The sequence below is a fragment of the Ascaphus truei genome, chromosome 9 (assembly GCF_040206685.1).
Source record: "Ascaphus truei isolate aAscTru1 chromosome 9, aAscTru1.hap1, whole genome shotgun sequence".
Lineage (NCBI taxonomy): Eukaryota > Metazoa > Chordata > Amphibia > Anura > Ascaphidae > Ascaphus > Ascaphus truei.
Window position 1 is genome coordinate 11941646 of NC_134491.1, and position 13713 is coordinate 11955358.

Genomic DNA, 13713 nt, shown 5'->3' on the forward strand with positions numbered 1-13713 from the left:
TTTGCCACAGTTTTGGATATGCCCATATAACTCTTAGGGCTGGGACCCGCTGCGCAGCACGAGCTTTCCCCACCAGCAGGGGAATCCTCCCGCGCCGGTCCCAGTCCCCCCTCACTGCACAGCTCACTACACGCTGTGACGCGTCGGCCGCCAGGGGATTCAAGAGAATTGTAATCCCAAGCGGCGACGCATCACGTGGTGTGGCTGTGAGCCAATGAGCAGGGGAGGTTTCGGGAGCGGGGTGGAGAGTGTAGCGGGAAAGCAGCATGAGTGCCTGTCTGTGTGTGTGTGTGTGTGTGTGTGTATGTGTGTGCCTGAGTGCGTAAGTGCCTGTCTGTGTGTGTATGTGTGTGCCTGAGTGCCTGTCTGTGTGTGCCTGAGTGCGTGTGTGCCTGTCTGTGTGTGTGCCTGAGTGTGTGCCTGTGTGTGAGGAGTTGAGGCTCTGAATGGCTGACGGGCGGTCCCGCCCCCTCACGTCATGGCCGCACCCCCCCCCACCTCATGGCCACGCCCCCACCCATTTTGGCCACGCCCCCCCTCACCCCCCCCAGATCGCAAAAATGGTCCCTTTTGGACCGGATAAAGCTCCAATTGCCTCTCCACGCGCCGCCTGTCTGCAGTGCGGGCGCGTGGTCTGAGGCAGCGGGGCCTTAGCCTTACATTTGTGAGTATTAATATTGGAGGTTCTACACTACTAAACCCCGACTGTCATACAGTGCTGTTCTACTGTATGTCCATTTTTCTTCTCTCTCCTCTGGTGTTGCATCCCCCGCTCCCCCAACTTTTTTTGTATGAATTAATCTGTGTGACAGTATTAATTAAACTGAGAAATCTGGGTGTTTGATGCTTGGAAGGATTTTACAATTATTTTCACCTGAATAAATGTTACTTGAGCTCCTCCCTTATGTGAGGTCACTTTATTGAGCAGGACCTTCCGCATATAAAAGTATCCTCCTCTTCTCCTTTACAATCTGTTTCTCAGTCTTGTGACAAGGAAGTGATTAGAAAACGAAAGTATTCTGCTTTCTCTGAAAAGAAAAAAAATGTTAATGTTCAAAGGAAACATGTTCGTGTTTACTATAAGGATGTCATTTGTTTTATAAATCTTATTATGTAAAAAAATTGCTTTTGTTTTGATCCAAGGAGGATTGCATGTTTAAATGAAGTATGGCATTTTATTAAATACAGCAAAAAATCTGATTATCTCTCTGTCATCCTATTCTGATCAGTATGCTATTTTAAAACTGTTTTATGTATGCGCCTTCATGTGGTAGGGTTGGTTAAAAATTAACTATTTTTTTATTGTAGCATTTTAGTGTTTGCCATAATAAGTTGGGGATTTGATTAAAGATGCGATAGCCATAACATATACAGTAACTGATACAAATTTGAATGTATTGCAAATTCATTGTCACCAAAGTGCTAGCATTGAATAGTACATATGCTTCGTGGGAATCATTTTTATTTTTTTTGAACGCTGATTCATACACAAGAAAATTACTTAAAATATGTTATGTATATCTGTATTGTCCATGTTTTAATTGGATTCCATTGTTGCTTCATAATGAATGACGAACACTGGATGATAAGGTTACAGAAAATATTCTATCCACTTCTGGCTACCATTGGAATTCCATGTAAGTAGATATTTTTGTTTGTTTTATGCACTTTTATGTTAAAACTTGATTCTTTTATTTAGGCAGTTTTGTAATTATATTACTACTTTGTGTATCAATGTGAGCACAACTGGGGGAGGAGGGGGCTGAAATCCAATTGGATTTTACTATTATAAATATAGTTCTGTATTTTGCAAAGGTTTTGCAGCAGGAGAAACTGATAAATCACCTCATAAAAGGACTTTTCCTCCTGAATCACTTAGCATTAATGTATCAAGCATTTTTGTTCCTATTTTGCCCCTGTGTGTGTCAGCTATGGATTTGGGTGATGCCAATCAGCAGGATTTATTGGGAGCGATTATATGGAGCAATAAGAGAAGTTACATGTATAGGGAGCGGTTATATGGAGCAAGAAAAGGCGGTATAGGGAGCATTTATATGGAGTCATTAGAGGAGTTACAGTATGGGCAGCGTTTATATTGGGTAATACTGTATGAGTGATAAGGAGCAATAGAAGGAATTAGGGGAGAGCTATTGGGAGTTGTTATATGGCAATAGATGGAGTTATATTAAAAATAATCCATGTTCTCCTTTTCTAAGTGCAAAATAAACTAATACTTTAGTATTAGGTGAAAAACTTTTTTATTTGGACTAACAATTGATATTTAAGGACAATGTTTGAAGAGTTTTACTTTCTTCCTCAGGTCTCCTTTTCTTAGAAATCAAGTCATGTTGTAAATAAATCAGAAAAAGGAGGAGGGAACACAGGGTGATTGTGGCCCTCAAAGAATTCACCTAAATGCACACCACTATGTATATAAAAATTAACTTTTAATAAGTGATTACTTAAAACATATATTACCGTAGAATGGTGTAACGTGAATTAAAAATAAATTAAACCAAAGATACCAAGCATATATGCCAACACATAAATATTGCTTGCTATCCCAATACCCTGCTAATGAAGGTGGGATATGGGTGGCATATGATGCTAAAAGTCAGGGTGTGAACCCCTCTGGGTCAGCTAGCAGGCCAGATGGTAGGTATAAATTAGCCAGCGAGACTATATAAAATGGGTGAATATGTAGCCAGCCCTCCTAATCCTGTGATATAGTATTATACACCTCTCTAAATCGTAGGATAAGTTTAATAGGTGCATAAAACATGAGTGAGGGACTAACACTCACAGCAGCCAAAGATGATGAGTCTCAGGCATATGTACTGCGAAGGTGCATAGTGCACTAGGTAGGAGGTGGAGGCAGAGACACACTGGCATGTAAACACAGGACTAAAATTAGCCAAGTGTCAGGAACTGTGCACACTGACCCAGGAACCATTAACCACTACATTAAAACAGCTCCAAGTAGGAGACTGGCAACATTGCGCGTCCAACGCGCGTTTCCCTCCAGCAAAGGAGCTTCCTCAGGGACAACTATAGTCTCGCTGGCTAATTTATACCTACCATTCTACGGTAATATATGTTTTAAGTAATCACTTATTAAAAGTTAATTTTTATATACATAGTGGTGTGCATTTAGGTGAATTCTTTGAGGGCCACAATCACCCTGTGTTCCCTCCTCCTTTTTCTGATTCACTTTATCAGTTCACAGTTTGCACCCACTACACAATTACCAATTCATTTATCTATTTATTTCACCCAATTAGTATGGTTTTGTGATCACTCCCTACCCCTCCCCCTGTTGTTCTCATGTTGTAAATAAAGAAGTAGTATTTCTCTTGTTTTTCAAATATAGAAGTAGTATACAGTAGTTTGGGTTTGCAAATAAAAAGTAGTGCTACTCCAGGTTAGTAAATGAGAAAGTAGCAATCTGGGTTTGTAACGGAGAAACTGGCATACGCGAAGGGGCTTATTCTAGAAGCTCGGAAGTTGTCATTGTCAAACCGCATGGTTCAGCATATTCACAAGAAGCAGAATGAAATGTGAGAAAAAATGGTAATCTCTATTTCAAATCACTTCTTCTAAACCGCTTTAAAAAAAAAGTGACAAATCGCATGGTTTAACAGCCAATTCGCCTGATTTGTACTTGCTTTAGACGCTGAATGGTGGTGTTAACTCCAACACGTAGTGTCACGGCCATTTACACCTTTTTATCTAGATAATACATTGAGAAACAAGAAGTTAATTAAATAAATTGTAACTGTATTCACAGGAAAAGGCAAACACACAATGTTACACAAACTACATAAGAAAAGACACACTTACTGTAACACGTAGCTCACCACAAACGAGGCGCGACCGCAGGGCTGAGGTAGGGATTGGTATAGAACGCCGACCACAACCGCGAGGGTGCGTCTAGAGTGTATGATAGTCTTGCAAGCCGGGTCAGGGTTATAGAGGACAGCGTAAAGGTGGTACTTGCCGGATCTAGGAGTGGAGAGTAGCGGATCGTTGGGGTACGTAGCCGGGGTCAGGATTGGAAAAAGTAGAGTCTTCGTAAAGCCAAAGCCATGGTCAGTGCAGGAGAGAGCAGGATCGTCGTATTTCTAAGCCGGGTCAGTGCAGGAGAGTATCACAAAGTTCCACGTCCAAGGCAGGGTCAGGCAGCAAGATAGAGGCAGACAAGGCAGGATGCAGTGAGATGCAGCGTCACAGAACAGGAGTTATGCTCGGCAATGAATGAGAGTTCAGACAGGGTATAAATAGGACCTCCCTCCAATGGGAGGCAACCAGGAAGTGGAGGTGCCCTCACTGATAGGCTGCTGGATCGTGCAGGTGCGTCCTATTGTGCAGCCGATTAGGAGTAGGGGTGGGACCTCTAGAGAGCGTGCGCGCGCACGTAACCCACGCATCATGCTGACAACCCGGTCACGCGCCACTCGTGCGCTCCACGGCACCCGCGTCAGTGCGGGGACCGGAGGCGGGACCCGAGAAGGGAGGAGCATGTGCGACCGCTGTGCCGCGTACCTCCGACGTCAGAGTGGGGGCGGAGTCGGGGGGCGGAGACCACAGGATGCTGGGGAGAGTGCGTACTGCGCATGTGTTGCGCGTCGATGCTGCCGGGGGGAGCGCGCACCCTGGACACCGGAACCGCAGAGACAGAAGGAGCCTGCGCACTGCCCGCGCGCCACGCATGTGAACCACCACTGACATTCCCTCTTTGAGTGCCACTAGATCCGGGTGGACAGGTGAGGGTTAAGGGGACAGAACCGCCGGAATGGTGAATCCTCACACTTACTTGGGAACTGGGATACAAAACTATACTCTCCTAGGTGCATGAAATACTACCTAAGGATTTTCACCTGACTGAGATTTAGCCTGCACGTACTGGAACTGAAATCAGCCTGCAGTTCCAGACGCCACCCCTCTCCACTCTCCAGAGCTGGAATTTTTTAACTCACTGGAACTTGGTGCTTAGAATCTTGGAGAACTCAAAATCTCATATGTGCAGGGGTTGATAATACCTCTGAGTTTCATTCACAGAACACTACCCCAGAAGCGTGAGAACATTCTCAGCAGCCAATCAGAGCAGGGCTCATCTGGCTGATGATGTCAGAGAAAGGTGCATGGATATCTGCAGGGAAGGCTCCGCAGTCTGAAAGAACCCAAATGGCTGTTGAGGCCTTTTCCTCTGCCCCTCATTTCTACCAAATGGCCCGACACCTCTTCACATCCTGGATTCCCTTTGAGGCCAGATGGCTAGGCAGACATCATGTCTCCAATGCAAATGCTTAGGCTGACTGCATGGATTTTTATACGTACAGTATAAAACCCTCTGAATCATACTTTAATAAAGTATAAAACTTGGGAAACCTTATATACGTGTGGGAAATTGGTTGGAGATATCTGGACTCGAAAACCAGGATTCTGGGGGACACGGTTGACACGGGAGACCAGACAATTACACCTTTAAACCGGGATCATTCATTGAGCAAAACCAAGGAATAAAACAAATTGTAATTTATTTAATTGAAACAGACGTACACACAGTGTACAATTATACAGAGGGAAACACACTTACTGGGGGATCTGCTCCGGAGATGCCAAAATCCCTTGACCGGAAGATAGTACCAAACGTCCTGGTACTATCGTCCTGGTACTCTTTTTGACTTGTAGTTCCAGCCGCAACCGCTACGATCTATTCGGAGAACTTGGCCCCGAAAAGTGGGACTTAGAAAATTTCTCGCCTTGAAATTTCTGAAGCCGGCTCACGTCTATTTCTCTCAGGTCAATTCAAATCTGCTGCTGCTCTCTTGGTGCTTAGAATCTCTTGACCTGATTGGCTGCTAGTTTTCTTATAGGATTTTCAGTCCCATTCACAAACCGCTAAGGCACGTGGGAATTTTCCTACCAGCCTATCACAGATTTGCAGGTACTCTGAAACCGGCCGGGCACTGATTTCAATTCTGCTAAGGGGCATGCTAAGGGGCATGCGCCAACCTGGTACCTCAGCCACTTAGCATATTGAACCCCACCGTTATGCCAGGCTCCTCAGGTTCTAGTTATTTAAAACCAGAGACAGAACATGAAACACAGACAGAGCCCAGTGCTACATCCAATGACACAGATACACGGTACAGTGCCTAAATATATATATAGATATAGATATCTTTTTAATAAAATGTTCTTTTAGTTTAACACTTTGGCCAAAGTGTTGTAAGCCCTTGACCCCCTCCAAGGCAAACCACGTCTCAAGGGTCCTTACTTTGGCCAAAGAGTTAAATTAAAAGACCATTTTATTCAATATATAAATATTTAGGCACTGTACCGTGTATCTGTGTCATTGGATGTAGCACTGGGCTCTGTCTGTGTTTCATGTTCTGTCTCTGGTTTTAAATATATATTGCCATGCTCAGTAGCACTTCTCTTTGACAGTTATACGCATATATATATTGTGGTTATTTTGGGGGTTCAATATGAGCTTATAGGGGTCCTGTATGTTTTCCTCAGATTCTAGGGCTGGGCAAATGGTTGCCGGATAGCCCTTATTAATGTCAGGACGTGGGTACTTGAGTGTAACTCTGGTACTCCGCCCACCCTAACATCTTGGCATCTCTGAGACTTTCAAGTCCGGGACCCGACCAGACACAGTGGCACCAAGCCTGGGGGCTATCTGGTCTCTCGGAACCACAGACTTGGAAATTCCCAGTTCATATACAGGGCATATACATATATTCTGTTATACACCATGTTCATAAAAATCATACAAAATTCTTCTAAGTCCCTCATCCCCTAGGATCTACTAAAAAGACACACACGTTCATTTTCAGAGCTCCTAGACCTTCCTATAAAAAGTTTTTATAAAAGTTGCTTCAAATAACGCTTAGATTAATTTTCAGGGTTGCTTCAATTGTACCGAAGCTGGACTTAGAAATAATTTCACTCTCGCAACCTTATACATAGTTGTAGATACCCCGAACCTCTATACCGGGTCCGGGGGTTTGGACATATACCGTGGGGGACTCCCCCTAAACCAGGGACTCCTGACTATACTTGGGATAGACAAATCCCTATGCCCTTTTTTATCTCTCTGGTCTGTGCTGAAGCAAGGACTCCTGGTGGTGAGCTGCAAGAACGTTTTCAGGGTAGGATTTTGACCGGAGCATTGTGCTTCAAGGTATCCGAGAATCTGACCTGATTCCTGGCTACCTGTTTGGGGTATCCAGTAACGCTGGCACCCCGCTACATAGCCACAATCTGAAAAGACTTTCTTCGCAAAACCCACCCTGAACCTCATAGCCTAGTAATCTCTGCTTGCTGGCACTCCTGGAAAGGCAAAAACACAACAATTCTTTATTGTCACATATTTTCATACAATGCATAGTAGTCCATACACGACAGCCAGGTCCAAGAGCTGACACTCTAGGACCCCACCACGTGACTCAGGGGCAACCAAGAGGGCTTCACCTTTATTAGTGAGCCTGGTTACCCCCTTACCGTCACAACGGTGCAGCACCAATGTAATTCACCCCGCGAACCCACAAATAGTGCCTGCACGCCGGGGATAATCATGGAACCACCAGTAGCTGGGCCCCCCACACTCCTGCAAACAAAAGGAATACATTTTCACCGCAATATCCCACCTAAAATGTACAATCCCAAAATCTGGAGTTTCTACGATACAGGGAACCCCAAAAGTCCCTAAATAGGTCAGGTTTTTCTATACTTTACAGGGGACTTCCATAGCCCACAAACCCAATACAGGTTCTGGGACACCTTGGCACTAACTGGGGTACCCCTATGTTATCTAGGGATCCCCGCATCTACAGGAACACGTCTCATCCCTGTGCCTCATTTTATTTTTCACAAAGTATACATGTACTTAACGCACTTTGTTAATAAAATATATACTTTAAAAACCTAAGTCTTTCTGGTATGGGAAATCGAATAAAAAGCTGCACTTTATTTTTCACTAGCCATATTCCCCACACACTATTGCCTAGACTTAGTACGGATTGTAAGAATCCCCTCACAACCTTATATGTAAGGTTGGAGCACCACAGAACCCCTAAACCGGTTCTGGGTGACCTGGGCATTTTCTGGGTATCCCCATTAACCTAGGGACCCCTTGACTGTTTCAGGGACACCTCACATCCCTATGACCCTCTTACCTTTCTGGTCTAAGCTGAAACAGGGAACCAACCCATGAACCCCTATATAGGTTTTGGGTTACCTGGGCATTTACTGGGTATCACCATTAACCTAGAGACCCCTTGACTGGTTCAGGGACGCCTCACATCCCTATGCCCCTTTTACCTTTCTGGTGTGTGCTGAAGCAGGGAACCCCTAGTGGTAAGTCGCGAAAGCTTTTTCAAGGGGAGATATTCTGGGACATGTGCCTACATGTATCCAGGAATTAGACCTGATTCCTGGGTACATTTTAATGGGAACCAGCAACCCCGGACCCTTACTTGCTAGGCACATTCTGAGAACACTTTCTCCGCAGCCCCCCGCCCCCCCCCCCCTTGAAACTCACCACAACAGTCTCTGCTTGCTGGCACTCCTGGGAAGGTAAAAACACATAACATATTTTATTGCCGCACATTACAAGTTATGCATGTACAAACCCTGGGCTCAAGAACTGACACTCTATGAACCAAACACACGGATCAGGGGTAACCAAACGGGCTTAAAACTTTATTTGATTGCCTAGCTACCCGTCACACGTAGTCTTACTTATTTGCTCTCTCAGCCAAACCCATATTTTAGGATCTGGATGTAACTTGCCGTACCTATCTCACCACCCTTTAGGTGGTGCTAAAAAAAATGCTAGTTTTTAGAAGCGGTTTGCATAATGAAACTAATGGAATAGCAGTTGTGGGCAAAAAATGCGAGTTTCAGGCTTTTTTGACAAACCGATTCGAATTTCAGAGCATGGTTTGGACATGTGAGAAGGGCTTACAGAATAGCAAAGCATGCCAACTCGCTTCTCAAGGACACTTTAGAAGCTGTTGTCACACTTTGGAGATACTACAATAGGCCCCTATGTGTTCAAATAAAAAAATTGCATTACTCCTGGTTACTCCTGTAAATTAGAAAGTATCGTTACGATTTGATTTCTACTGTAAAATAAAAAGTAGAGGTATGCTTGGCTTGTTAATAAAAACTCAGTGGTAGTTGTGGGGTTGTAAATAACAGTAGTGGTACTCCAATATGTACATAAAACTGTAGTGCTTCTCCTGGTGTCTAAACTAAAAAAGTAGAAGTAATATTTTTCTACTAGAACTATTGCATTTCTTTCTTTGGTTTAATGAACCTTTGTGTCTTATTTTATAGCAAATGTCATAACTTTCATGATCTTCTGGACAAGGGACTGCGCACTGTCTCCATCTTGCCGTTGCTACATGATGGCGATCTCTGTCGCTGATACTCTGGTCCTCCTCCATATCATCATTGTTGAAATGATCCTTCAGTACTATACTGCAGAGCCGTTCTGGTGCAGGACCCCTTGGTGTATGATCCGTGATGTGTTCAGCTACGGAGCTTACAACTCTTCTATCTGGCTGGTGGTATGTTTCACAATTGAACGCTTTATTGCAATCAAAACTCACCAGCTAAAACCCAAGATGTGTAGTAAAAAATGCACCGTATATGTCATAGCATCTGTTTTTATCTGTAGCCACTTAATCTCAATACCATACTTTTGGTCAAACGAGTCCCAGCAACTGAACGGAACTGAAAGATTTATCTGCACGTATAATACTCAGCTGCCGAGCATCTATATTGAAGGGCTGGTGTGGTTTCAAACCACACTTGTCTACATTATACCATACATAATCATCTTTACGCTCAATGGTTTGATTTTACGGCAAATCTGCCGCAGTAATAAAGTACACAGTGAATTACAACGGAATTGCAAGAGTTTTTCATCCTTCACACGTTTAAAGAGGCAGAAGCTGAAGTCCGTGGTGCTCCTGGTCACCGTTTCAATTACCTTTGCTTATCTCTGCATCACACGTTTTGTTACCCAAATCATCATCAAGACATTGCATTACAAAATAGATAGGAAAGACTATAGCAAGAGCATTAACATTGCTGCAGACATCGGTACGATGCTTGACCTCACTAATGCTGCTATAAACATGTATCTCTATGCTTGTACACAATCCAGGTTTCGCAAGGAATTACTTAGCGTGGTGAAAGCAATTAACCCGTGCAAAAACGACAAGCAAAGGAAGAAAAATATTGCTGTTATCTTTCAGATCTCCTACGGCAAAGATTCTCACGGTTAAGATGGTGCAATAACAAATCTTCCACAATAATGATATTAAGAAATGTATTGCAAAATTAATATGTAACTTCTGTCCAATAGGAGGCATTAAGAAAGCACAATCCTTTATGTTTTAATTAACATAAAATGTTTTTCCTGCTGTTTAAAATAAATCATTTTGAAGGTCCCGATGACAGTAATAAGAGCGACATGTTTATTTGATTATGTGTTTAATGGCTCACTAATAACAGTGACATGTTTAATGGATGAAAGGGTTGACTCCATGTAAACCACAGGGATCTAATGACAGTGACAGGTTTTAAAAATAAAAATGCTTATTGCATCCAGGTCTAGAATAAAACTAGAATACGTATTTTTGCATACATATCACTATCATTATTTAGGATTGACTCTTTAACTCATGAAATGTGTCGCTGTTAATAGGCGGCTTTGGCCTTATGTGGAACTAACACTTTAAACATGTTACTGTCATTTGGGTCCTGTAGTCATTCTGACCCTTTAATTCATATCTTCCACAAAATCAATAAATCACTAGCATAATTTTAGAAGGTCTATGTGATATAGAATAAGGAACATGGTGTAAACGAACATCTCAGTCAATTGCCAATTTCCAATAACTGTAATGAACATGGGTCATAAAAAGTTAATAATGTGGGCGATATAAAATGTGCTCATCAAATTAAAATTGCCTTTGCAACAACAGACTTGAAATAACAAAAGGAGATAAGAGACAGTTACTTATTAGCCAAAAAAACTAATGAATGTGTAAGTAAGGATTTTATAAAAAGATACAATTGGAAACCAAGGGCCTCATGCAGAGAGGATAGAATTTTAAAAATGGCGAATTTCATAAAAAGTAGCTTTTTTGGAGAGTTTTATTCTCCATATGCAGAAAAGTGCGAATTCTGCTATGTTTAACATGGATGCGTGTGGCGAGTTTAAATTGGCGAGATGCGCGCTTCAGAAACGTGTAAAAACAAATTCGCGCCTTTTTTTTCCCCTTTACTATAGGCGGCGAGCGCCATCTTGCCATATTTTCGTGGCGCGGCAAAAATGCGAGAATCGCGCCTTTTTTTGGCGCGAACAGCCGCTACTTGCCGTTCGCACCTCTCTGCATTCGGAGAGTTTTAAAAATGATTGAGGTTCTCGCCAGCCGCGAGGCGAGTTTTAAACATAGAAATAAAAAAATGGCGCGTTTTTCGCAACTCGCCATTTTATGCCGTTTTCTGAGGGAAAATGAACAAAAAATGGCGAGTTTTGAAATAACGATGCTCTCTGCATGAGGCCCCATATCTTATTTTTAATTGATTTCATCAAGTTTGTGTTGAAAATAACATTCAAATATTATTTAGGAATGAAGTCAAAATGTCAAACATTCAAATGGTTATTCATCTGTCTCTGCAGAAAACATGGTATGGAAAACAGCACCAGTTCTCTGTAAGGAAGGAAAATCACATTGCGTTTAATGGGATTTTTATTCTTGGATAAATCATTATAAATAATATTTTTTCTGTTATTACAGTGCTGTACAGTACATATAGATTTTAAGTCATTGTCCCAAAGAGCTTACAATCTAATTTTGGAATATAGAAGCAAACTATTTTTTTCATACAATACAATAAGTAAGGAAGAGAGCGATGTGATGCATCCAAATTGGTTAGAAATCCTCCACAATATGTGTGAATAATACTGGATGACAGCAAGTTCACCTGTATCACCTGGAGTGTTCACCTGTATCATTTGTTCCGGTCCCATGCTGATTTGGAATTCGTGGCTGTGCTTTACATCAACATCTCTCTACTTGCTGAATACAATAAGTAAGGCAGAAACACATTACTATAGGATTGATTAAATCTTTCTAGGGAAGTCGATTTCCACTGATAAGATGGATAAAATACTGTTTTCTCCATACATGACTGGCAGTTAAATAACAGAGCAAATGTTGTCTTAAAGGGGCAATACCTCGTAGGACCAAAGTGTGCTGATGACAATGACATGTTTAAGGGGTCACATCTGGGCGATTGATACTTTTATTACCAAAATGTAACCCCTATAGTGCAGTCATTTAAAATCATTATTTAAAGTTTGGTAAACATGGTGAGATGAGACTTGGGAGGGCTTTGATTTCCTCTGGCTGTCCAACTTTGTTTGATGTCCCTGTGTGTTCAACAAACATTTACACAAGCCCATTTCCCTCACCTTATCTTTATTGACTCTGATAAGAACGGCATGTTAAAAAAAAAAAAACACTTGTTGGACAGTTCCCTAAAGTATGCAATTTGCAATTAATTTTAAGAAAAACAAAACAGCCAATTGTTTGCTTTTAGCACAGATAGATCTGTTTAAGAAAGCCAATCCAATTGTTAATGTGTCTACAAAAGGTTGTTATTTGGGCGGTTATGTGGGATTGTACCTTTAACAAGCAAATTACTGCTCCTTATATCCTATCAATAGCTCTTTTGTTGTTGCATCATGTATCAAATCTGCATAAAATATACCCCCTTTAGCCCAAGTACAATGCAGAAGCTACTGTAGCTGTTGTTTCAGGGTAAAGTAGCCTCTCTCTGGCTCACATGATAAGGATGTGAGATGGCATAGCTCTCTATTGGTGACCCAGCAGCCATATTTGTTGTTTTTGTCAGAAACTGGCATAAACAAAATATCAAAGAAAATCAAGGGTCCTTGGAGGTCCGGGGACACCAGATCAACTCCTAGGCCCCCTCAGCTTGTCTAATATTAAAAAACGACATACTGTATATATATTGCTGTTTTAAGGCAAAATTAAATTACTGATTTGTAGGGTGAAAGGAATAAAGTGTTTGAATGTGATTTTTTACAATTTGTCTAATTTTTGGTTTGTAGAAAGACCATATGAACCAGGTACATATGAAGACCAGAACTCTCACAGATTTTTTTTGTGAGTCACACTGATTTCTAACATCAGGACATCTCCTGGACCTCAAAACCTTTAGTGGTTGATATCTCTGGAAGACTCCCTCGTGATTTGCTCTAAAATATATCACTATGTTAATACAACATTTTCAATGTCCTATTAATGTCAATGGAAGTTTGCACAATATGAAATAGACATATAAATGTGCCCTGTTGTGTCTACTGCGTCTCCAAAGTTAGACATTTTGGGTCAGAGTTCTTTGTTTTCTTTTGATCAGGGTGGCACTGTTTTGCATGGCATGCTTATGGTGAATTGTCCTTCTGTGTTTCCATTGGCGGATCGAGTTCTGGGCCTCCACGCTGAGCTGCCTTGATACTGTATTAAAGCTGCTTATGTGATATAGGGCTCCGAACAGCGTAGTCAGATAGTAACCCCCTGAAACAACACAAATCAGCGTGTATATTAAGGTTACATTGGTTTACTTCAAGTTCATTCCCATAAAGGACCACAGTGA

General features: G+C 42.0%; 2 protein-coding genes across 4 annotated transcripts in view; one reads left to right on the forward strand and one right to left on the reverse strand.

Annotated features, from left to right (window-relative positions):
- Positions 1 to 584: 584 nt before the first annotated feature.
- Positions 585 to 13705, forward strand: LOC142502409 (putative G-protein coupled receptor 139). The gene is made up of 2 exons (XM_075613348.1): positions 585 to 1637; positions 9352 to 13705. Exons 1-2 carry the CDS (start codon positions 1514 to 1516, stop codon positions 10305 to 10307), a joined length of 1080 nt encoding a protein of 359 aa, XP_075469463.1. The 5' UTR covers positions 585 to 1513; the 3' UTR covers positions 10308 to 13705.
- The window catches only part of LOC142502408 (ras and Rab interactor 3-like), a 31388-nt gene continuing 29299 nt past the window's right edge, over positions 11625 to 13713 (reverse strand). For all 3 annotated transcript variants that reach the window (XM_075613345.1, XM_075613346.1, XM_075613347.1), the window contains one exon: positions 11625 to 13634. In XM_075613345.1, the coding sequence (XP_075469460.1) occupies positions 13435 to 13634 (200 nt within the window). In that variant the 3' untranslated portion in view covers positions 11625 to 13434. The remainder of the gene's footprint in view (positions 13635 to 13713) is intronic.